We start from the raw sequence: 25190 nt of genomic DNA, 5'->3' as shown, positions 1-25190 counted from the left end.
GTCTAACGGCTCTAATAATGCCAAAGGTGGTATATCAGGTCTATAACATCAGGTCTAACGGCTCTAATAATGCCAAAGGTGGTATATCAGGTCTATAACATCAGGTCTAACGGCTCTAATAATGCCAAAGGTGGTGTATCAGGTCTGTAACATCAGGTCTGTAACATCAGGTCTAACGGCTCTAATAATGCCAAAGGTGGTATATCAGGTCTGTAACATCAGGTCTAACGGCTCTAATAATGCCAAAGGTGGTATATCAGGTCTGTAACATCAGGTCTAACGGCTCTAATAATGCCAAAGGTGGTATATCAGGTCTATAACATCAGGTCTAACGGCTCTAATAATGCCAAAGGTGGTATATCAGGTCTGTAACATCAGGTCTAACGGCTCTAATAATGCCAAAGGTGGTATATCAGGTCTATAACATCAGGTCTAACGGCTCTAATAATGCCAAAGGTGGTATATCAGGTCTATAACATCAGGTCTAACGGCTCTAATAATGCCAAAGGTGGTTATCAGGTCTATAACATCAGGTCTAACGGCTCTAATAATGCCAAAGGTGGTGTATCAGGTCTATAACATCAGGTCTAACGGCTCTAATAATGCCAAAGGTGGTGTATCAGGTCTAACATCAGGTCTAACGGCTCTAATAATGCCAAAGGTGGTATATCAGGTCTATAACATCAGGTCTAACTGCTCTAATAATGCCAAAGGTGGTGTATCAGGTCTATAACATCAGGTCTAACGGCTCTAATAATGCCAAAGGTGGTATATCAGGTCTATAACATCAGGTCTAACGGCTCTAATAATGCCAAAGGTGGTGTATCAGGTCTATAACATCAGGTCTAACGGCTCTAATAATGCCAAAGGTGGTTATCAGGATTCCTAACCCCAACAAAGGAGGGAATACTGTGCATGGAAGCCGTTCCCTTGCATGTTAGCACGTTCCTCCAGATAGTTGTCGATCGTCCTCCTCCTAAGCTTCCATCATTCTCCTCCTCCTTCCCCTTCATCTTCCTCTCCATTCCGTCCTTCATTTCCACCACACACAACCCCGGCCTGCATCGCTACCTCGGGGCTGACATGGCCGCCGATGCTAACAAATGACAAGCGTCCCCACGGACGGCAGGTCCATCTATCTGTGTCACAGTAATTGAATTGGATAAATACAATAAGAGGGTCTGCTATGGGGGGCCCTGCAGGTCTGCTGTCCCGGCATTGTGCTTGTGTGTTTGTGTGTTTGTGTGTTTGTGTGCTTGTGTATTAGCAACACACAAATGCACACAAGTGCGATTATTGCCAGACGTGAAAACTGAGCTTGGAGATGAAGAATGAACACTTTCTATTTTCATGTTGGAAAAGGAGGTTGCCAGGAGCAGGTCAGTTTCTCAGAAACAGAAACAAAAACAGAACTCATTTACATTGTTTGGGATGGTAGAATATCCCTCTTTTGGGGGGGGGGTGAAGACGGCTTCACGGAGGGCATGCCTGGAACGGATGGTGTCCATCTTACACTTCCCTTGCCATCCATCCCCAAATGTTCTCAGTTGGATTTAGGTCAGGGGAACACTTGCCGTTTGACGCCCCTGCACAACTGAAGCTCCATTGTTTCATTGAGGAAACCATCTCAGATGGGATCTCCTCGTCAGGAGCGTCAAGCGAGAGGAAAACCTGTCATTCCAATTCCAATTCCAAACGTTGCCTCAACGTCTCCAAAGAAAGCGTTTTTTGGCGTCTTCCGCCATTCAGCGATCACCACACAAGATCATTCAGTCCACGTTTTTGTCAAGTTGTTTTCCTTAAAAGACGGTGGACTCCAACTTGGGATCCTCTGATAAATGGCCGATTTCACTTGAACGCTTGTTTGCCCTCCATTTGGTCTCCTTTCCATTTGGTCCTTTGGTCCTTTGGTCTTTGGTTTTGATCCCAGACTTCCAACCTCATTAGGACTTAAGAGTGAAAAACAGGAATTCTTTCCATTTTCATCTGCTATTGATCAGGAGTGTAATCAGGAAGAATATTGTTGGATGCGGGGGACTGAAAGTTCCTTTTGAAAAGCCCCCCCCCCCATGGTAGCTGTACCAGATGCTGTTGAAGGACCATATGCTCGACGGAGAGCATCTAATTAGCAGTTAAACGAGCCAAGCGCTGACATGCAAAGCTTCCTCAGAAGTGGAGTTAATCCTTGCTGATGCGCTTTGAGGAAGTATTGATCCACAGACGCTTCCGGCTTTGCTCCGAGGATGCCGTCAACCCGGTCGCTTTCACTCGGAAAACCCACAGCGGAGATTCCACTCAGCGACAAAGACCAGATTCAGATTCTCTCTTCAAAAGACGACACAGACCTTCTCAAGAGCTTCTCTCGGGGGAGATTATGTTTCTTCTGAGATGAAGCGGGAAGATGGCAACGTTCTCCACGCCACCGTGAAGACGCCGGCGAGGAACGACCAACTTGGCTCCCGAACAAGACAAAGATTGTGTCTTTAATGGACGTGTAGAAGCTAAAGAAATATTAGCATATTAGCATTGACTTCATAATACTACTAATAATAAAAGTAATAGGATTCCTATTACTGTAGTAATACTGTAATAATACTGGACAGGCTTCCATCTTATTATTCCATGAACATCAAATATGATAAACAAATTCCAGGGCTAACGTGTTAGCAATAAATGAATATGCGGTACATTAAGCGAATAGGATTTATCTTTAAAAAGAAAAGGTCCTTAGCTGCTAACAAAGAAGCTAGCGTAGCCCCAAGTATGATCGATGATGTCATCAAGGGTTAAAGGTTTCAATCCCGGTCCCCAGCCACCTCTTCCAGTTCTACCAGGAGGACACCAAGGATTTAAAGGGCCAGCTGTGAGACTTCTCCCGACTGGGCATGCCCAGAACACCTGACCAGGGAGGCGTCTGGGAGGCATTCGGAGAAGTGGCTCCTCTTGGCTCCTCCTTCCTGAATCAGCACCTCATCGTGGTGGAGGGTCTGAATCCCCGAGTGGTCTTTGGATCTATGTGGTCTGGGACTATATGCCCCCGGTTGGGTCTCCCAAGACAAACGGGTCCAGAGTAAGTAGTAAAACAGATCCGGGTTTGCAGGTTCCTTGAGCAAGGCATCCCCCAACTTCAAGAGGGGGCCTTTGAAAGCAGTTTGGGTCAATAGCGTTCCTTGGAAAAGCTTATTTCTCCCATCCCTGGATCAATGAGTGTCTTTCCAGGCTGGGCTCCTACTTTGTCATTTCCATTTCCATTTTCCCTCCCCTCCCCCGAGGCGAGTCCGCCACTAATGGATCTCAACGCTCAACCGATGACGGAACATTTATTGGCTTATCGGGACAAATCACAGCTCCAAGAAACGCTGCTCATCTGTGGAAGTCGGTAAGAGGATAAACAAGACCTTGTTTTATGTGTGTGGGTGGGGGGCGGGGGGGCGGGGGGGGGGGGGGGTTCTATTCATAAAATATTTCTATCATTACCAAAACCCTGGTATGGCACCACTACAGCAGCGAGACATGCCAGGTTGCTGCCTGCTAGCGAGACAACCACGTGGGCACCGCGGGGTCTTCAAGGGACGTGGGGTCCATGGGGGCTTTTCATGCTGAACCCAAGATTAGGAACAGTACATCTGAAGAACCGCCAGGCACCACCAGGATACCAAGGTCAGCACGTGACCTTGGGATGTTAGACTGATTGTTCTTCTTCTTTTAGAATGTGGATAAAAGAACAGCGGGGGCTGTGTATGGCCCCCAGGCTGCAGCTTGGACATCCCTGGTCTAGGGCAGTCATCTTCAACCACCGTGCCGCGACACACTAAATAATACACTAACTAAATAATAACACTAAATAATGATTCAATATGTCAGGTTTTTTTATTGTTTTTAACTGTTTAACAGATGACTAGATTAGAGATGATGAACAGATGAATGGATGAATGGATGAACAGATGAATGGATGAATGGATGAATGGATGAATGGATGAATGGATGACTAGATTAGAGATGATGAACAGATGAATGGATGAATGGATGAATGGATGACTAGATTAGAGATGATGAACAGATGAATGGATGAATGGATGAACAGATGAATGGATGAACAGATGAATGGATGAATGGATGAACAGATGAACGGATGAACGGATGAACAGATGAACAGATGAACGGATGAACAGATGAACAGATGAACAGATGAACGGATGAACGGATGAACGGATGAACGGATGAACAGATGAACGGATGAACGGATGAACGGATGAACGGATGAACGGATGAATGGATGAACAGATGAACGGATGAACGGATGAACGGATGAACGGATGAACGGATGAACGGATGAATGGATGAACAGATGAACGGATGAACGGATGAACGGATGAATGGATGAACGGATGAATGGATGAACGGATGAACGGATGAATGGATGAACAGATGAACGGATGAATGGATGAACGGATGAACAGATGAACGGATGAACGGATGAACGGATGAACAGATGAACGGATGAATGGATGAACAGATGAACAGATGAACGGATGAATGGATGAATGGATGAACAGATGAACAGATGAATGGATGAACAGATGAACGGATGAATGGATGAACAGATGAACAGATGAACAGATGAATGGATGAATCCAAACCACAGAAAGTACTAGTTCCAGTATATTGATGACAAAGTGACAAAGCAGCGAGCCGTTGGACACAGGAAGGCCAAAGTATTCCCAAAAGAAGTTTTTGCTTTTATTTGATTCTTTAGCACGATTGACTTTATTTTGCTTAGACGGTTGTGTATATTGTTATATGCTATATTATATTATTGTCTCTTTAATATGATAATAAATCATCAGAATTGCAACAAATCATCAAATCCTTCAAGGAGTAGTATCATGCAAGTAAAAAGTATCCATGCCACTGCTGGTACCTCCAACATTACTTACTATGGGAACGATACCAACGTTTGTACTGCCCATCCTCGGTTAAAGTACACTAAATAATAATTGTACTGCACAATACTGCCATCTGCTGGCTGGTAAGGAAACCTGACTAAAACCTTCCCATCCTTCCCATCCTTCCCTCAGCAGCCACTTGAGGAACCTATTGAGGAACCACTAGTCTACCGTCTCCTCCCTTATCTGTTGCCATGCCAACGGATGTTGCCAACACATTTTATCACAAAGCATCCCACCGGAAGCTTTCAGGGTCTGACAACAGGACTAATGGCGGCTCTGCTCTCGGATCGCTCAGAGTTCCGGGACTGACGTTCACAAGCAGGAATCCTATGTGAGCTGCCGTTGTTCTCATTAGAGACCCCCAGGCTCTTTTAGTGGAAATCACACAATAGTGGCTATTATTACATTATTGAAATATGTACACCTTATGTACTATCTAGGGGGTATTATTACATTATTGAAATACACCTTATGTACTATCTAGGGGGTATTATTACATTATTGAAATACACCTTATGTACTATCTAGGGGGTATTATTACATTATTGAAATACACCTTATGTACTATCTAGGGGGTATTATTACATTATTAAAATACACCTTATGTACTATCTAGGGGGTATTATTACATTATTGAAATATGTACACCTTATGTACTATCTAGGGGGTATTATTACATTATTAAAATACACCTTATGTACTATCTAGTGGCGATTATTACATTATTGAAATACACCTTATGTACTATCTAGGGGGTATTATTACATTATTAAAATACACCTTATGTACTATCTAGTGGGTATTATTACATTATTGAAATACACCTTATGTACTATCTAGTGGGGTATTATTACATTATTGAAATACACCTTATGTACTATCTAGGGGGTATTATTACATTATTAAAATACACCTTATGTACTATCTAGTGGGTATTATTACATTATTGAAATACACCTTATGTACTATCTAGTGGGGTATTATTACATTATTGAAATACACCTTATGTACTATCTAGTGGGTATTATTACATTATTGAAATACACCTTATGTACTATCTAGTGGGTATTATTACATTATTGAAATACACCTTATGTACTATCTAGGGGGTATTATTACATTATTAAAATACACCTTATGTACTATCTAGGGGGTATTATTACATTATTGAAATATGTACACCTTATGTACTATCTAGTGGGTATTATTACATTATTGAAATACACCTTATGTACTATCTAGTGGCTATTATTACATTATTGAAATACACCTTATGTACTATCTAGTGGGTATTATTACATTATTGAAATACACCTTATGTACTATCTAGGGGGTATTATTACATTATTGAAATACACCTTATGTACTATCTAGGGGGTATTATTACATTATTGAAATACACCTTATGTACTATCTAGGGGGTATTATTACATTATTGAAATACACCTTATGTACTATCTAGTGGGGTATTATTACATTATTAAAATACACCTTATGTACTATCTAGTGGGTATTATTACATTATTGAAATACACCTTATGTACTATCTAGTGGGTATTATTACATTATTGAAATACACCTTATGTACTATCTAGGGGGTATTATTACATTATTGAAATACACCTTATGTACTATCTAGGGGGTATTATTACATTATTGAAATATGTACACCTTATGTACTATCTAGGGGGTATTATTACATTATTAAAATACACCTTATGTAAAAAAAAAATAATAATAAACTCTGATAGAACCGCTTTTGGAGATCCTCAGAGTCTAACCTCAGATTTGAACAAAGTATTTGAACAAAGGGCCGACTGCAGCTTCAGGCGTGAGCGCCTTAACAAATGGCCGTCCGCTTCTTCAGGGATGAGTGTGCGTGTGTGCGGCCTAAGGCGACCCGTGAATGTGCGACCGTGGGGGTTTCATTTGTTCAAAAACATAGACGTTTGACCCCCCTCGTACTTTAGCAAACGGTCGACAGCATCTCCGGATGTGTGTGAGTGTGCGGCCTAAGGCATCCCGTGACCGCGCGACCGGGGGGGGGTTAATTTGTTAAAAACATACATTGTTAAAAAATGGAAGTAATTATCCAATGACTCCATATTACAGTCTGACCTATGGTGGCAGTGCGAGGGGCCGACTTAGACATGTACGGGCATGTCCGGATTTTAAAAAACTACCGCCGCCTCATCATGGCGTATCGGGGGGATGTGGGGGCGCGGAGTACAATAAGCCACAAAACTTAGCTCCGGATGAGACGGCCTCATTGTACTCAAAAGTCGTCCGTCTTCATGAAAGCATTGTACCCCCCGACAGTATTCCACGGGTATAAAACAAGATCAACAGTCAACCAAAAGTCATTACCTACATACACTTCTGCAGAGAGCTCAACACATTTGGGATGAAACCTGGTGACTATGCGTCGTTTGGTTTTAGAACTTAAAACCAAACCTTGAACTTCAAGAATCCAATCAATTACTGGCGTTCTATTTTTGTAGATATTGTAAAAGCAGGAGTTCATCCACAACGGGGAAATCACACTCGTGAGTACTTATGACCAAATTGAAGTCGGCGATATTCACATTGTTTTCATTGACGGCGTTATGACTTGTAGCGGACTTTGATGAGGAGTTGCCACAGGTGGAAGTTGGTAAGTACTGATTTGCATTAAGTTTGGATCATAAGCCTAGTAAAGCTTATTTAAAAACATCAATTACAGCGCTACACAAAGTTGCGGAACGTTCAAAGACCGGAGAGAAGGTGATCATACAAAGGAGAATGATTTTGAACCTCATGTTCACCGAATGAGCGTTGAAGCGCATGGACAGGACTTGGGTATGTATGGATCTACATCAAGTTAACAACGAGGCTCGTGATGACGTTTAAACATGAATGACAGGGTTAAGCAACATGGCAAAGGAGTGTGTAGAAGCGGATGGAGGTCGTGAGAAAGATCTGGCTTCTGTGGTGACAGAGTTAGAGGGGTGTGACCAAGACTCTGATGATAGACCAGGTAATGTGTGTAATTGATGATGCAATACAATATCCCATCATTATAATATGGTGATACCCTATCATTATAATAACGACGGTGATATTATTCCTTCGCAGAAAGAAGCAGAGGTTGGGGTAAACGACAAAGCAGAGGAGTGACAGATCGAAAGAAAAGAATCAGAGCTCGAAAGTTGTTGATGAAAAGTCTTCTCACCCACGTGCTTCACATCTTAGCTGAAGTCTGGTAATGTGGATCGGTTTTTTGCTTTTGCCAGACCTATGGGTTTTAATATGGATGAGGGTTACCCGGTCGATGTACCGTGTGAACTGACGGATGTCATAAACGAGTTCAATAGAATCCCCAACGAGCAAAATGACCCACTACCCGAAACAAACGATCATTATGATGCTGGTGATGATCCTTTTTTTGCCATCAGGCAAATCGCAGACTTTGAAGACTTTTTTAATGCGCTTGAAAGAGCGCTCGAGCGGCTTAATCGGCCATCGGCGTCTGGTTGGATACACGACGAGCCGTCCTCACAAGCCGGGGGAGGTCTGGCCGAGCCACAGATTGTGAACAGAGACCGTTTCAACAATGTGGAAATAAGACGTGTGCTAAACATTCCCCCTCCTGAGCGTGTACCTAACTTTGCGACCTTCTACGTAGGTGTTATGGAACACGTGAATGATTTAGTCCATAGAGCTAGAGGTGTTTCAGCACCGGGGGGTGTTGTGCAGCTGGAGTTGATGGGGGAGGGATTGAGACAACACATAGTCGTCCGAGCGACGGATGACCCTAACGATATCACAACTGCGTTTCAAGATTTACTGGATCGATTGGTACAATCCAATCCAGAAGTCATGACCGATGCTGGTTTAGAACTCGTCATGCAGGTGGTGCGTGACCGGAGAGGTGGGGGAAAACGCAAGTTGGAGAATACACTCGATTGTGAAATCATCCAAAAGAAAAAACGGCATTTGTACACTTTGTACAATAGAGATCAATGATGCTTGGCCACCATTATAGCTCTGATGCTAGATAGCCATCAGACGGTAGAGTCCGCCAGGCAACGGGGTCGGCACCTACAGTGCAGTCGTGTGTGGTGCAAACGGGGCAATGCCATTGACATCGATGTGTGTTGAGATTGTCGTGACCTTTGTAGCAAAAATGGCAGAAATACCCGTGCCCGACAAAAGCCGCTACTGATTTTACACCGTAGTAGTGATTCTGCGCCAAAAACAAAAACAATGTGTCTGTCGATTTGGTGAAATTTGTCTCAAAATGACAAAGCGGTGTAAATCCCTCATTTCTGTACAAGACAACAATTTTACGATTCAGAACCGTCTCAAATTTATGGATGTCATTAAAACCCACCGGGGTATGTTCGCTCAAGCCTACACAATGCCGTAGGTGCCGACCCCGTTGCCTGGCGGACTCTACCGTCTGATGGCTGTCTAGCATCAGAGCTATAATGGTGGCCAAGCATCATTGATCTCTATTGTACAAAATGTACAAATGGCGTTTTTTCTTTTGGATGATTTCACAATCGAGTGTATTCTCCAACTTGCGTTTTCCCCCACCTCTCTGGTCACGCACCACCTGCATGACGAGTTCTAAACCAGCATCGGTCATGACTTCTAGATTGGATTGTACCAATCGATCCAGTAAATCTTGAAACGCAGTTGTGATATCGTTAGGGTCATCCGTCGCTCGGACGACTATGTGTTGTCTCAATCCCTCCCCCATCAACTCCAGCTGCACAACACCCCCCGGTGCTGAAACACCTCTAGCTCTATGGACTAAATCATTCACGTGTTCCATAACACCTACGTAGAAGGTCGCAAAGTTAGGTACACGCTCAGGAGGGGGAATGTTTAGCACACGTCTTATTTCCACATTGTTGAAACGGTCTCTGTTCACAATCTGTGGCTCGGCCAGACCTCCCCCGGCTTGTGAGGACGGCTCGTCGTGTATCCAACCAGACGCCGATGGCCGATTAAGCCGCTCGAGCGCTCTTTCAAGCGCATTAAAAAAGTCTTCAAAGTCTGCGATTTGCCTGATGGCAAAAAAAGGATCATCACCAGCATCATAATGATCGTTTGTTTCGGGTAGTGGGTCATTTTGCTCGTTGGGGATTCTATTGAACTCGTTTATGACATCCGTCAGTTCACACGGTACATCGACCGGGTAACCCTCATCCATATTAAAACCCATAGGTCTGGCAAAAGCAAAAAACCGATCCACATTACCAGACTTCAGCTAAGATGTGAAGCACGTGGGTGAGAAGACTTTTCATCAACAGCTTTCGAGCTCTGATTCTTTTCTTTCGATCTGTCACTCCTCTGCTTTGTCGTTTACCCCAACCTCTGCTTCTTTCTGCGAAGGAATAATATCACCGTCGTTATTATAATGATAGGGTATCACCATATTATAATGATGGGATATTGTATTGCATCATCAATTACACACATTACCTGGTCTATCATCAGAGTCTTGGTCACACCCCTCTAACTCTGTCACCACAGAAGCCAGATCTTTCTCACGACCTCCATCCGCTTCTACACACTCCTTTGCCATGTTGCTTAACCCTGTCATTCATGTTTAAACGTCATCACGAGCCTCGTTGTTAACTTGATGTAGATCCATACATACCCAAGTCCTGTCCATGCGCTTCAACGCTCATTCGGTGAACATGAGGTTCAAAATCATTCTCCTTTGTATGATCACCTTCTCTCCGGTCTTTGAACGTTCCGCAACTTTGTGTAGCGCTGTAATTGATGTTTTTAAATAAGCTTTACTAGGCTTATGATCCAAACTTCATGCAAATCAGTACTTACCAACTTCCACCTGTGGCAACTCCTCATCAAAGTCCGCTACAAGTCATAACGCCGTCAATGAAAACAATGTGAATATCGCCGACTTCAATTTGGTCATAAGTACTCACGAGTGTGATTTCCCCGTTGTGGATGAACTCCTGCTTTTACAATATCTACAAAAATAGAACGCCAGTAATTGATTGGATTCTTGAAGTTCAAGGTTTGGTTTTAAGTTCTAAAACCAAACGACGCATAGTCACCAGGTTTCATCACAAATGTGTTGAGCTCTCTGCAGAAGTGTATGTAGGTAATGACTTTTGGTTGACTGTTGATCTTGTTTTATACCCGTGGAATACTGTCGGGGGGTACAATGCTTTCATGAAGACGGACGACTTTTGAGTACAATGAGGCCGTCTCATCTGGAGCTAAGTTTTGTGGCTTATTGTACTCCGCGCCCCCACATCCCCCCGATACGCCATGATGAGGCGGCGGTAGTTTTTTAAAATCCGGACATGCCCGTACATGTCTAAGTCGGCCCCTCGCACTGCCACCATAGGTCAGACTGTAATATGGAGTCATTGGATAATTACTTCCATTTTTTAACAATGTATGTTTTTAACAAATGAAACCCCCCCCCGGTCGCGCGGTCACGGGATGCCTTAGGCCGCACACTCACACACATCCGGAGATGCTGTCGACCGTTTGCTAAAGTACGAGGGGGGTCAAACGTCTATGTTTTTGAACAAATGAAACCCCCACGGTCGCACATTCACGGGTCGCCTTAGGCCGCACACACGCACACTCATCCCTGAAGAAGCGGACGGCCATTTGTTAAGGCGCTCACGCCTGAAGCTGCAGTCGGCCCTTTGTTAAAATACTTTGTTCAAATCTGAGGTTAGACTCTGAGGATCTCCAAAAGCGGTTCTATCAGAGTTTATTATTTTTTTTTTTTACATAAGGTGTATTTTAATAATGTAATAATACCCCCTAGATAGTACATAAGGTGTATTTTAATAATGTAATAATACCCCCTAGATAGTACATAAGGTGTATTTTAATAATGTAATAATACCCACTAGATAGTACATAAGGTGTATTTCAATTATTGATAAGGTACATAAGGTGTATGTAAGGTGTAATACATAAGGTGTATTTCAATTATTGAAATACACCTTATGTACTATCTAGTGGGTATTATTACATTATTGAAATACACCTTATGTACTATCTAGTGGCTATTATTACATTATTGAAATACACCTTATGTACTATCTAGTGGCTATTATTACATTATTGAAATACACCTTATGTACTATCTAGGGGGTATTATTACATTATTGAAATACACCTTATGTACTATCTAGTGGCTATTATTACATTATTGAAATACACCTTATGTACTATCTAGTGGCTATTATTACATTATTGAAATACACCTTATGTACTATGACTTTCATCCCAATGCAGCCACTTGTTTCCAAAGTAGTACATGGCCTCCATTACAACATTACTTCACTCTGATTCATCGGGATCCATCAGTCTGGAAAAGCTTTGGGATGCCAGCGTACCGGATGCATGGCAGACTTCCCAGACCAAAACAACATTAAGGCTCAATTTTGCCAGAAAACATCTTGATGATCCCCCAAATCATGATATAATCCTAATAAATCATGATATATTATAAAAAGGGAATTCACAGTCATGTCTGGAAGCACTAAACCAACATAAACTAGGGATTTCTCCAGCATTTTTAATATGTCATGTTTTCCTAGTTAGAACATGGAAAGAAATGTGTTTCTCCAACATTATTAGAGCCATGAACTAACCCCCCACATAGTAACATTTACATTCTTATTCCAAAATATAGTAGACATAATAAGAGAAAATAAGCATGAACACTCTGGCGACGCCAAAATCAGGAAAAAGCCAAAAGAAACCAACAAACCATAAATAGGACACAGCTGGAGCCTACCCCAGCTGTCTTTGGTCCTAATTCCAGACGTGGAGAATAAGTTCACGGTTGTGTTTTAGCTTTGACAACAGTTGCCGTGTTATTATTCTGATTATTCTATTCTGTTGTGACATCATTCAAACCTGCAATAAAAGCTGATGCTCATCCTCACCAAACATTACTGCCCCCTAGTGACCAAAGTCAAATACTACATTTCATCACCTTTCAACGAGTCTTCAGAATGCTGTCATATTTTTGGACTTTATTCTCTTAGGATCCCAGATGGTTTTTGCTGTGCATTTTTGTCATTTTTACGACCATTTCAACTTTCTTCTTGTTTCTTCTAGTTCCTTTAGTTCGGTAATATTTTGGCTTTATTGTGTTGGGACCAACTCTTTTTAGGTGCAAGTCCCACGCCGATTCTTTTCGGCGTAGATCAGGGGTGGGCAAACTACGGGCCGGGGGCCACATCTGGCCCGCCAAGTGTTTGAATACGGCCCGCCTGTTCTTTCCAAAGTATTTCATTTAAACTCAACATACAACCTGGCATCATGGCTTGAGCCAACCTTTTGATGGTGGAAGTAGCTGTTTTATCAATTTCGTTATTTGATGTGGTCTGTTGTTTACAAAATTCATTCATTCATTCATTTTCTACCGCTTATCCTCACTGGGCTCCAAAAATGATTGTTTGTCTATATGTGCCCTGTGATTGGCTAGCGACCAGTCCAGGGTGTACCCCGCCTCTCGCCCGAAGACAGCTGTTTACAAAATGCTTCTGAAAAAAGGGACACAAACACATAATAATAAAAAAAAAATAATAATAAAATAATTCATTCATTCATTCATTTTCTACCGCTTTTTCCTCATGAGGGTCGCGGGGGATGCTGGAGCCTATCCCAGTTGTCTATGGGCGAGAGGCGGGGTACAACCAGGACGAGTCGCCAGCCAATCCCAGGGCACATATAGACAAACAACCATTCACACTCACATTCATACCTTTGGACAATTTGGAGTGGTTAATTAACCTAGCATGTTTTTGGAATGTGGGAGGAAACCGGAGTACCCGGAGAAAACCCACGCATGCACGGGGAGAACATGCAAACTCCACACAGAGATGCCCGAGGGTGGAATTGAACCCTGGTCGCCTCGCTGTGAGGTCTGCGCGCTAACCTAATAATAATAATAATAAATGTAATTTATAACGCACTTTACATCAAATAAATGATCTCAAAGTGCACATATAGCAGATTGCATGACACTTTTACGTGTAAAAATGGACTCTTACGTGTAAAATACTACAGAGTCTGGCCCCCCCTGTCAATTTTGTTAAATCAATGCGGCCCGCGAGTCAAAAAGTTTGCCCAGCCCTGGTGTAGATGAAGAAATAAGTGGAGTGAATCCAAAACAATTGCAATGCCAGCACACGGGAGGAAGACAGCCAGAAGGTCGCCTTCATGTCTCCTCCCATCGGATGTCTGATGCTTGTGTGGGCTCCCTCAAACTTAGCAGCACCTGCTCTCGCTCCCAAGACTGGAGACGTGTCCTTCAACCCGATAATGCTGTGGGAATCATCCAGATAAGGAGGCTGCGTGGGAGCTGTGTGTGTGGGGGGGGGGGCTCAGTATAATAAACAACAGGATGTGCTATACAAGGCATGTATTGTGTCTTTCAAAACCTCCCCCCCCACCCCCCATCAATTCCCATAGTATTATAACTGCTTCCACAACCTGTCTTTTAGATATTGAGTGTATTTTCATATTTGTATGACTTTTTGTAACTAGGCAGTGAATACTCGCACTTTAAATAGACTGCTCAAAGTGATCAATTGATGACGTGTTCACTTCACCTTGTGGTTTGGACTCCATTCTAATCCATGAATACATAAATATGAGTAAACAGTAAAGCATGTGGATTCATTATCTTTTCTTTGCTTTTAATTTCAAACGATAATTATGCTTTGTGCTAGTTTATTTTACTGTGTCATGACATATTACTATGGAGGACCAAAACTGCCAAAATAAAAAATAAATAAATAACTAAAAGTATAAAAATAAAAGTATAAATATAAATGGAAATAAAAACAAAAATAAAAAAATATTTATGTATATATTTTTTTATTTATTTCCATTTATATTTATTTTTTGTATTTAATTTTTTGATTTTTTTTCATTTTTGTTTTTAACAAAAACAAAAATAAAAAAATATTTATGTATATATTTTTTTATTTATTTCCATTTATATTTATTTTTTGTATTTAATTTTTTGATTTTTTTTTCATTTTTGTTTTTATTTTCACTTGTATTTATTTATTTATTTATTATTTTGGCAGTTTTGGTCCTCCATACATTTCAATATTAGCTGTAGGACAAACATCAAGCGGAACCATGTTGCTGACACACGTTTCTACACGGCGACGGACTAGTTAACCAAGGCACCGTTTTTCCAATGTTGTCTTCCTGTGGAGGTGTTTTCATGAGTATGGGTGCTCCTTTTTCACTGCCGTTATAACGTAACGTGAGCTCATATGTAATATTTCAAATATATAATAATATATAATATCCGCTTGAATAACTGTGATTAGCATAGCAGCTATATTAGCCACAGCATGTTGAAGCCTTTAAGCACTTGTAGACTTTTTAGTCGTTTAAAATCAGTGACCGCCCCCAGGCCAACTCCGATCAAACGCCTGAGCGATGAGGCCATTAGAAGGTTTATTTCAGAGAATACACAAACTGTCGAAGAGGACAACTTGACACCAGAGATCAAGTTAAGACTTTTTACCCCAAAGTGTAGATTTTGGTTTGAAAGACCAGAACTTTGGCCCTTTGAGGACCCATATTGGGCCATATACTGGCCAGGCGGACAGGCGCTTTCAAGGTAACTCTTTTTATGAAGTAGCATCAATTGTTTAGTTTTGCTTTTTAGCTAGACGAACTAACCTGGTGTCTCCCTGTAGGTATCTCCTGGACAATCCTGGCGTGTGTCAGGGAAGGTCAGTCTTGGATGTGGGCAGCGGCTGTGGGGCTTCAGCCATCGCGGCTACACGAAGTGGAGCTGCTCATGTTCTTGCTAACGACATCGACCCCGGTGAGACTGTCATGGCGGGACATTCTAAATGTGGTTAGAATGTTGCATTCTGCTGTTAAACCATGCCAAAGTTTCACATCACGAGTTTGCGCATTTGGAAGTGAGCCCTGAAAGAAGTTTGGGCTGGCTCAAAACCATTTGTGACGTCACAGAGTGGACTTCCTTATATGGTTTGTAGTTAGGAAGCACTTTGGGCGGGTGACCAATCACAGTGCAGAAACACCCCAATAGAGCATCAGGACTGGGATGTAACATTCCCAGGACTACTTAGGTCAGGGGTGGGCAAACTACGGCCCGGGGGCCACATGCGGCCCACCAAGCGTTTGAATCCGGCCCGCCAGTTGCTTTCTAAGTAACTTCAACTTTTAACATACAAACTGGCAACATGACTTGCAAGTCGGATGTCTGATTTAATAAAAAAATAAACAACAAAACTGTCAAATTAAATGACATAGTTTGATGTGGTGTGATGTTTAAAGTGCTCCTAAAAAAGGGACATACAACTGATATAGGATAACACTTTTACAGATAAAATTAGACAAATAATTCAAGGAAAATGATAAGCATAAAATAGTGTGTGTGTGTTAAATATATGTTCTGGCCCCCCAGACAATTTTGTTAACTCAATGCGGCCCTCGAGTCCAAATATTTGCCCACCCCTGACTTAGGTGGACCAGGTTGTATTAAAAGTATTATTGCAGATTATGAATGAAGTGAATTTGGTGCCAGGTCATGTTGGAATATTAAAGCCAGTCGCTTTTTGCCCACAGTTGCCATTCTGGCGACCCGCATGAACTTTGAGCTGAACGGCCTGGAGGCGCCCACCTGCGTGACAGGAAACATGATTGGCTCGTGTCCTGGCGGCTTTGACCTGATCCTCCTCGGTGACATGTTTTACGACGAGGTCCTTTCCCGCAGCCTTCACGCGTGGTTGGACCGCTGCATTCAAACCAACCGCAGCCAAGTTCTCATCGGAGACCCCGGCAGAGCCCACTTCCAGGAGAACGGCCTTCGGAGACTCGCCCGCTTTGAGCTGCCCACGTCTGTACAGGAGGAGAACTATGGTCTTACCTGCAGCAGCGTTTGGTCTTACCGTCCTCAACTGGACTTGAGGACATGAGACTCGCACATAATTCTTTTCTCTAACGGACATTGTGCAAACCTTAACCAGTGCTTAAGATAAGATATGCCAAGAAATCATATTTCAAGAAAAAATGTCATCTCAGCTTTCAGTGTCAAATTTTCTATTGCCATGTTTTTCTTTTTAAGTTAAAAAAAATGTAGTCATGGAAAAAATGATGTTAACGACTGATATTGACAATATCGGCATGTTTTTTTGGTCATAACCCAATCTCAGACATTCCTAAACACAAGCACGGGCATGAAGAATAAAATGCAAAGTGAATTCCGAATGCATATAAACCCTCAATCAGCCCAAATGGAGACACAAAGTAGCAAACATCTTGGCCTTGGCGGTGAAATACGTAGAGGGGCGTCAAGGCGGCGCCAAGGAGCCATCCCGTGGTGGCCAGACAAGGAGAAGGAACCCTAAAGCTGTACAGAGAAAATGGCAACAAAGCGTTCAGAAGGACGGCATTTTTTTTTATTGAACGACTCAAAACCAACCAGAGTCCAACAAAACCGGAAGCCCCGCTTCCAGGTTGTACCGCCAAAAGAAATTCCCTCCATGTTTTACTACATTGAATATAAAACATCAAATACGGCTGAAGTAAACTGTTCACATGGTTTATATAAAAAAAAACACCAATGGCCAAAATAAAAGATCTATTTTTATATAAAAATATAAACATGGCTGTCACAGGACAACTTGTTCTTCTAAGGCAACAGGAAGCATACCTTGAGGTCACGTGAACCAACTAAAACTTTGGCTAACAAATCAGAGCTTCATCCATCCTTCATCAGAGGATTCCAAATAAATATAAAATCCATCCACGGCTACCGAGTCACCGACAGTTGGGACATCTCCATGTATTTCTTCTGAAACACTGCAAAGACACCGGAGCTTCTGGGGGCGGCGTGGTGCTGTGTGGGGTCGCACCCCTTTCCAGGAAGAGGATTCCACACATTAGCTGGAAAAAATGACAACAAAAAGGATTTTTCATGCTGATGTTATTAAAACATAAAATGCACACAGAGCTTGAAATGTCCTACCTATGCTTTTCTGATGGAGGGTCTCCTTTTTGGATTCTGGTGAAGGTTTATCTGGGGGGGGGGGGGGGGGCATGACTTACATGAAAACCATTCAGTATTTTCTATCCAAACAAATGCATATTTCATTGCATGTAAAATACTCATGTACCAACTTCTGGAACAGACCTGCCAACATGTAAGCATTTGGTGTACTGGCCACGCATCTGGACCCTTTAATACGCTTGTACGCACCATCACTGAGGCCATTTCCTAGTACCTGGGCCTTGCTGGAAAACCTTTTGACTCCCCAGGCGGCCTTGGAGGACAGCCTGGTGACTACACCAACGGGGCCAGAAGGTTAGAGTGGAGTCCTCAAAAGGTTGGCAGGTCTGCAGCAGTCACGGGGAATGGTACCACCCATTCTGGGTACCCAAAATGGCCCCACGTTAACAGTCAGAGAGGGACTCACCTGGACAACCTTCTGTGGTTTCTTTGTTGCCCTTCGAGTCTTCAAAGCTGAAGCTATTGGGCAAAACGTTGAACTTCAAGACGTTCTCCTGGATGGGGAAGAGAGCCTGGCTTCCGTGTTCGTTCATTCTTCTCCGGTCATGAGCCGACATTCCCAGGTGGGCACCAAAGTCCTGGCCCTTTATGGAACTAGTCTTTTGTCTGTCGGTAGTTTTTGCTTTGCGTTTGAGTCTGTTCTTCCTTTTACCAGGAGACAAAAGCATTTTGGCACGAATCCCTTTGGCAGCCGAGTAGTCCAGGGCGGACGCGGCCTTTCCAGGTCTGCTCTTCAAGGGGCTGACATTAGCATAAACAACCTCTGGAATCATCGCCGTCTCCTGGCATCTCTGGGATATGGCCCGCCTTTCCCGAGGTAAAGAGCCGAAGAGCACCAGCTGGACGGTTTTTACCGGCCCTGAAGGTTCACAGTCCGTCTTGGGAACACAACTGGTCCTGCTTTTTGAATTGCGTGAATCTTCACGCGCTTTGGTTTGAATCAACTTCTTCAGGGATGGAAAGAGAGTATCAGGACTGCTTAGTCGCTTCCGTTTTCTTGAGTCTCCTTCTTGTGTTGGAGTTTGACTAACGTCCGTCAGACCGCCAGTCTGACCAAGACAGGTCATTTCTGGTTCCAAAGAAGAGCTTGTCATGTCTGAAGATGCCTTTGGAGCTTCTTCACACTTCCCATCAAGAGGTAGCACAGGAGTCTCTTCCTCACTAATGTCCGTATCGGTGGATTGGCGGCTCTCTGCAGGTTCCAGCTGAGCTTCTTCGCAATCTTCATAATCAGGCATCTGGTCCTGGTGAAGATCCTTCTCAGTGCTGCAAACGTTTGTGTCCTGGTGTTCCACTACCATGGTCGGCAGGCTTTTATGTAGCGTTTCTTTGTCCGTGTCATCAGTTTCATCCTTGCAGTCCCTCAAGACAAACATCTGACTGACTGGCATGCTGGTTCTCTTCTCACTTTTAGACTCCAAGGGCGAGTGGGGGTGAAGGTCAGGTAGCGTCATTAGGTCTTGGCGGTCCATTGGCTCGCTCCCCAGATCAGACACCTGACCACACGTGCATTTACCCAGCGAAGCTTTGGAGCCACAGACCGTTTCCTTCCACTTTTCGATGCAGCAGAACTGCTGTAGGCTGGTCTCCGTGTGTGAGCCCCTCGTGGAAGGGACATCTTTGAGCGGCTCATCCGCCACAGCAGGATTTGGGACTGGCTCTGGATCACCATGCAAGGTGACACCATGGCATTGGTCAAAGACGGCTTTGGCTTCTTCTGGTGGCAAAACTTGAATTTGAAAGGAGTACAGGGGGTCAGACTGGGCACTGCCGTCTCCTGCTTGGGAACCGGGTACCTCGCTCCCAGGCGGTGATGGAACGCTACCAGTCGGTCCTGCATCTGGCGGCTTGGCGCTCACTAAGCGGTAAACGTTGGGGCCAAACTCTTTGTCGATGTCGTCTAGTTGTTCGTTTTGATTCAACCATGACGAGCTGTAGGGTACTTCGGAGTACACCTCCCCGTCTTGAAGAACACTTGCGCTTTTTAGTTGGCTTATGTCCCTGGGCTGGACCTGTGACAGGACCACACTGTCTTCCTTCAAAGCATTCACACAATACAAGACGACATCTTGAATGATGTCCTTTAAAATTGTTGTCTGAACAAAAGTCAGCAGTTTTCCAAAGTTTTTATCCCAAAATAGAGACACTAGTTGTCTCACAAGATCCACATTTTTAGGTTGATCTGGAGGCATCTCAGGTCCTTCAGTCTCCAACAAGGCAAGTAATTCCTTAAGGGTCCACGGTCTTGTTGGAAGAGAGGAAAGTTGGGAATTACCGGCCGTTGGCTGGGGTGGAATGTCCTTTCCTTTGCTCTTCTCCTCCTGGCCCTTTGGAGCCTCAAGGGTTACCAAGCTTCTAGCAGATGTTTGACCACACTGGTCGGTAGTGTCAGGCGCAAGTCTGGTAGCTTGCACGGGTACGCTCTGGCATTCTTTAAGATGAGGCTCACTTGAAATTTCAGGGGACGTCCTACAAAGTTCTTGTTGGGTCTTGTTCTGCTTGTCCGCACCAAGTACACTAAGAGACCCGGGTGTTGTGGGACCTTTGCTGGCGTGGTTCACGGAGCCTTGACTGCAAGGCGGCGTCAATGGATGCACAACAGCAACTTCTCTTAGGGAATTGGATTTATCGTTTGCTTTCTGAGGCAACGACGCCAGAAGCAATTGCGTAAGCAGCGGATGAAGGGGCTTATCTGTTGTCCTTTTCCTCCCAGAGTCGCTGTGTAGTCCCGTTGTCGTACTTTGGAGGTCAGCGGATGCTTGCAGACGTGTCCCGTTTGAGTCGTGCCGAGGCCCTGCTGCCGAGGACCCAAGTGCTTTAGTGCCATCCGACTGGGTTGGGAACGCTTGTGTTTTCTGATTCAAGTTGGAGGCGTGGGAAATCTGCCTACTCGGTGGAAGGCTGGAAGCCATGTTGTGAAGAGAAGCCATACGATGTGGTCCAGGGTGGGCGGAGGGCTGCGGTCCACGTGCAGCGTTGTTGACCAAAGAAATGTTGCTTGCAGAAGAAGATGTGACTCCACCAACCCCTTGCCTGACTTGAAGGGCAGTACCTGTGGCAGAGAAGACACCGTTTCCTGATACAAGTTGGTTTGCAACCTGGTACGCGCCCTGATGGCCCCTGGTATGTCGTACGCTAGCCAAGCTAAACGCCCGAGTACCCGATGACCCGTTGCAGTGCAGCGTATTGGACTGGTTCCGGTACAATGGCGCGTCATTGCGAAGTGGCAATGCTGGCCTCGGCACGGGGAAAGGTTGTCCAACTTGAGGAGTGCGAGAGGGATTCTGCACAGTGACAAATGCCGTCTGGTAGCCATTGTTGTTGCCTCCAACTGTCCGTTGAGGAACTCCTGTGAAGCGACAGTTTGAGGTTTGTTCCCTGGGGTAGGCTCCATTGTAAGAGATGGCATTCTGGTTGGCTCCTGGGTTCGCCGCGTTGTGGGCAGGTTGAGCTGAAGGATGCGGGAGTGGCCTCAGGATTTGGAATTGCCCGTTCATCCATGTCAGGTACATTTTCATCAGTTCCGTCTCGGCGAGAATGGAAGCCAACTTTCTGAAAGAAAGAAGAATTGAGAAATGTTATAAAATGTGCAGCACGCCCAAGATGAACGAGTTAGCATACTAACTCGCAGAGTTCATTTCAGAGACTTAAGTGTCAGGAAAAAGCTAATGCTATACTTACATTACAAAAATATCATCCCAGCATCAATGCCGTCACTTGATTGACATACAGGGCAGCCATTCAGATGACAACTGAATGTTGCCCTTCGGGCGACCAATCAAATCAAACAACGTCTCTAAGTGCAGCAGAACTTACGATGTCAGCCTATCATCCATCCCCGTTACTTGATTGACATACAGGACAACCAGTCAGATGACAACTGAATTTTGACCTTTAGGTCACCGCTCATGCGTAAACAACGATGCAAAGTGCTAAGCTAGTCGGCGAATTGCGTTAGATTTTAAGCCCTCGCTAAAGTTTATGGTCACTAAAATGAGTGAAGGAGCTGGACCAAGTAAAAAGGCAAAAACTGGACCAAGTAAAAAGGCAAAAAACATATCACTTCCATACGGATATGGAATATTATACGGATATTATGATACGGATATTATCCATGACTGATAAACATTTGGAAGTGTGCTTGAGGCTGGCTATCAGCAGCTACTGTCCGGACTATGCATCCCTGGCTGGTTCAATTCAGTGCAAGTCATCAAAGTAAACTCAGGTAATTACAAAAAATGTTCATAGTTAATTATGTGTGTTTTGCAATATTGGCTCATTTGGTTATGTAAGGTACATCAACATACATTGTACGTACAAATAATCCTCAATACATTTGAAAATAAATAGATGTTTTGCATTTTTGTAGTGGGTAGATCATTTTGACTCGGTCATTTTAAAAGTAGCTCGCATGCTGAAAAAGTGTGAGCACCCCTGCTATAAACATTAGAAACGTTGAGGGGGAGGATGGCCCCGCAGCCCCCCCCCGTTTTTCAACTTTCCAGCCCCCCACGTCATGTTCCTGGTAAAAAGGGCAGCCCTCCACCTTTAAGGGTGCCATGCGGGCTCCTCGATGGAGGGCTGAGTCGTGGGGGATGAAACCAGATCCAACTCGGCTGAGGTGCAATCCTGTCATTTGTGGTCCAATTTGTGTCATTTTGGCTGATATGATATCAAATTCGTTTCAGAGAAAACGTTGCTTCTTCGACGTTACTGATTTCTTTTTGGAAGCACGTCTGCGTTTTTTTTAATATCCTTTGCAGTTTTATTTATTGAAAAAAAATGTTATTTATTATAGGACTCCATTGTGCACTTTATTGTTGTATTGTTCAATACAATTCATATTTTAACTTGTTAATAAAAAATATATTGGAAGGAAGACATTTGTGTTTTATTCATGAGCTAAATTAGCAGTATTTGCTATATAGGTCAAATTATGGGGAGATAATCAAAATCGAATCAAATTGGATTTTACAATGAATCGTTACATTCATCAATGTATTGAAAAACTATTTAATTGAATTAATCGATTACAAAAATAATGGTCAAACCCAGCCATTGAGTTAACACATGCATGCTCACCTTAAAATGCTGTAGTCGTCTTAATAATGGCGGACATGATAATTAACAGCCGCATTTATCTTTGTTTACTTCAAGAGATGCAACTTAGCCACGTAAAAATGCAGTAATACTTAGTAATACAGTAATACTCTTAGTGTCATGCTGTATTCTTTTACCAAGTCCCATCTTAGCGTGGGGTACAAATGGAGTTTGGGGAGTTTCTCCTCTTCCACAGCGTGAAAGGAAGCTATCAGGGCAGCATTTGTCCCATGGCTGCGTAAACTAAAGAAGAGTCATAAAAACATATACATATATATATATATATATATATATATATATATATATATATATATATATACACATATATATATATAGGGCCGAAGCTAAAGACGAAGGTCTGCCTCCAGACGCTTGGACCCCTCAAACGACACAATCAATGTCATTTAAGAATGTGACCTTAACATAGCCAAAGTTGACGACAACATGGAGATAACACCCGGAACCACAAAGTCGGTGGCGTTTTCACTCATGGTCACTTTAATTCCGTTCGGTGTCCAAGTGTTTGTTTTTTACGGACTCCAAACTGTACCGCAAAGCTAAGTTTACGAACCGTTTGCACGGCGCCAACGAAGCGAACTAAATATCAGTTTTTGGGCGGAATATCAAAGTAACGTGTGCTTACCCCTTTCCTTGAACCCGAGGGCATGTAGGAGTGTGAAGAACGCAAAGCTAAAGTCGGCGAGTTCCAGGCAAAAATCCATCCACCCATGGACGCTCCGGCAGACCAGCCGTCTCATGAGACCAGGAAGCGGGACTCTCGCGTTCTTTCCTCCTCTCCCTCTTTCTCCTCCCCTCTTCTTTCGCTTCAAGCGATGGGTCGTTCGCTAACGATCCGGCTATGAGACGTTTCTTTGAAGAGAACCGGCTCCTTTGTTCTCCTAAAGCCACAAGCCCGTGATTGGTTGGTTCCCTACACGGATCAGAAGGAGAAGGGAGGAAGGTGAGTATGAAGAGGAGGAAGGTGACGAGATAGAGGCTATGTTTTAATTCGTGCTCTGCATCCTACTAACCCAGGAGCCTACCCGGTTTAGCTCCTGCTCTTGCCGCGAATCAGCCTGGTGAATTCAGACGGTCCAGCCTTCCTCACGCTTCCTGGTTGTGTCACGTGGTCTCGTGTTTACCCTGACGTACCGACACAATATCTGCCTTCAATGGCGACAGTAAAGTAACAAAGATTAGTTTTTTAAAAGAGAGAAGAAATGTTTTCCTTCTACAGATTTATATCACAGCTAAAACTAAAATATATTAAAGTAGTAATATGCATAGCTCCTTTATTTAGTTAGGACTTTTTGCTGTCTTCCTTGATAAACACTGATAAAAAGTTTTCCATTCGTAACAGTTAACTCAATAAAGCCATCCAAGCCAAACACCTAAGAAGCAGCAAACGGATCTAGTCAAAGCATTTGTCAATAAACAGTTAGCAGCTTGGCTGAAAAAGCACAACATCGTTCATTTCTCCAATCCTTTTTGAATTTGGGCTCATCCATACATGTCTTAGTGTCTCGTAGTTGTTTTTGTATATTTTTTAGCAATTTTTTTTTAATTCGGGCATGTCCGTACATGTCTAAGGCTAACACGCACACACACACACACATGCACACACACACACACACAGACTACAATGGCTAAACATGGTGTTGTGTGATTTAGAAAATATTCAACTATATTAATAGGGGTCCCCTGGGGGGTCGTAAATCACATGATGATGATGTCATATCCTGATACAACAGCGGCTGCGATGCTCCCCCTGGGGTCCCCTGGGGGGTCGGAAAATCACATGATGATGACGTCATATTCGGATACAACAGTGGATGCGATGCCGCCCCTTGGGTTCCATGGGGGAGGGGGGGGGTCATAAATCACATTTGACCAGGGTGACAAAGACACCCGACTTTGACAGGGTCAAAAGGTCAACTGGGTTCCAGGGGGAGGGGCCATCAATGGATGGATGGATGGATGGATGGATGGGTGGGTGGGTGGATGGGAGATGGATGGATAGATAGATAGATAGATAGATAGATAGATAGATAGATAGATAGATAGATAGATAGATA

At 43.5% G+C, this 25190-nt stretch overlaps 2 protein-coding genes across 3 annotated transcripts; one reads left to right on the top strand and one right to left on the bottom strand.

Moving 5' to 3' along the window:
- Positions 1-15117: 15117 nt before the first annotated feature.
- Positions 15118-18007, top strand: etfbkmt (electron transfer flavoprotein subunit beta lysine methyltransferase). The gene is made up of 3 exons (XM_058076153.1): positions 15118-15591; positions 15671-15801; positions 16572-18007. The coding sequence occupies exons 1-3, from the start codon at positions 15320-15322 to the stop codon at positions 16919-16921; spliced, it is 753 nt and encodes a 250-aa protein (XP_057932136.1). The 5' UTR covers positions 15118-15319; the 3' UTR covers positions 16922-18007.
- si:ch211-106e7.2 (uncharacterized) lies at positions 17214-24036 on the bottom strand. 2 transcript variants are annotated; one of them, XM_058076151.1, is made up of 5 exons: positions 23759-24036; positions 18422-21567; positions 18139-18288; positions 17974-18024; positions 17214-17891 (listed from the first exon to the last, which is right to left on the bottom strand). In XM_058076151.1, exons 2-5 carry the CDS (start codon positions 21531-21533, stop codon positions 17758-17760), a joined length of 3447 nt encoding a protein of 1148 aa, XP_057932134.1. In that variant the 5' UTR covers positions 21534-21567; positions 23759-24036; the 3' UTR covers positions 17214-17757. The 2 variants fall into 2 exon arrangements, with proteins under 2 accessions (XP_057932134.1, XP_057932135.1); XM_058076152.1 differs by lacking the exon at positions 18139-18288 and having other exon boundaries at positions 17218-17891; positions 23759-24026.
- Positions 24037-25190: the final 1154 nt, after the last annotated feature.

This window comes from Doryrhamphus excisus, chromosome 6, assembly GCF_030265055.1.
Source record: "Doryrhamphus excisus isolate RoL2022-K1 chromosome 6, RoL_Dexc_1.0, whole genome shotgun sequence".
Lineage (NCBI taxonomy): Eukaryota > Metazoa > Chordata > Actinopteri > Syngnathiformes > Syngnathidae > Doryrhamphus > Doryrhamphus excisus.
The sequence above is the reverse complement of the archived record's forward strand: the minus strand, read 5'-3'. Positions and strand labels throughout refer to the sequence as shown.

Excerpts from the sequence above, each read along its gene's own strand:
- si:ch211-106e7.2 (XM_058076151.1), bottom strand. The coding sequence starts at position 21,533 with ATGAAAATGTACCTGACATGGATGAACGGGCAATTCCAAATCCTGAGG. Across the intron at positions 18,025-18,138 it reads AAATGCTTACATGTTGGCAG|ATAAACCTTCACCAGAATCC; the intron begins GTCTGTTCCAGA and ends CCCCCCCCCCAG. Across the intron at positions 17,892-17,973 it reads CCTCCATCAGAAAAGCATAG|CTAATGTGTGGAATCCTCTT; the intron begins GTAGGACATTTC and ends CATTTTTTCCAG.
- etfbkmt (XM_058076153.1), top strand. The coding sequence starts at position 15,320 with ATGTTGAAGCCTTTAAGCACTTGTAGACTTTTTAGTCGTTTAAAATCA. Across the intron at positions 15,592-15,670 it reads GGCGGACAGGCGCTTTCAAG|GTATCTCCTGGACAATCCTG; the intron begins GTAACTCTTTTT and ends GTCTCCCTGTAG. Across the intron at positions 15,802-16,571 it reads TGCTAACGACATCGACCCCG|TTGCCATTCTGGCGACCCGC; the intron begins GTGAGACTGTCA and ends TTTTGCCCACAG.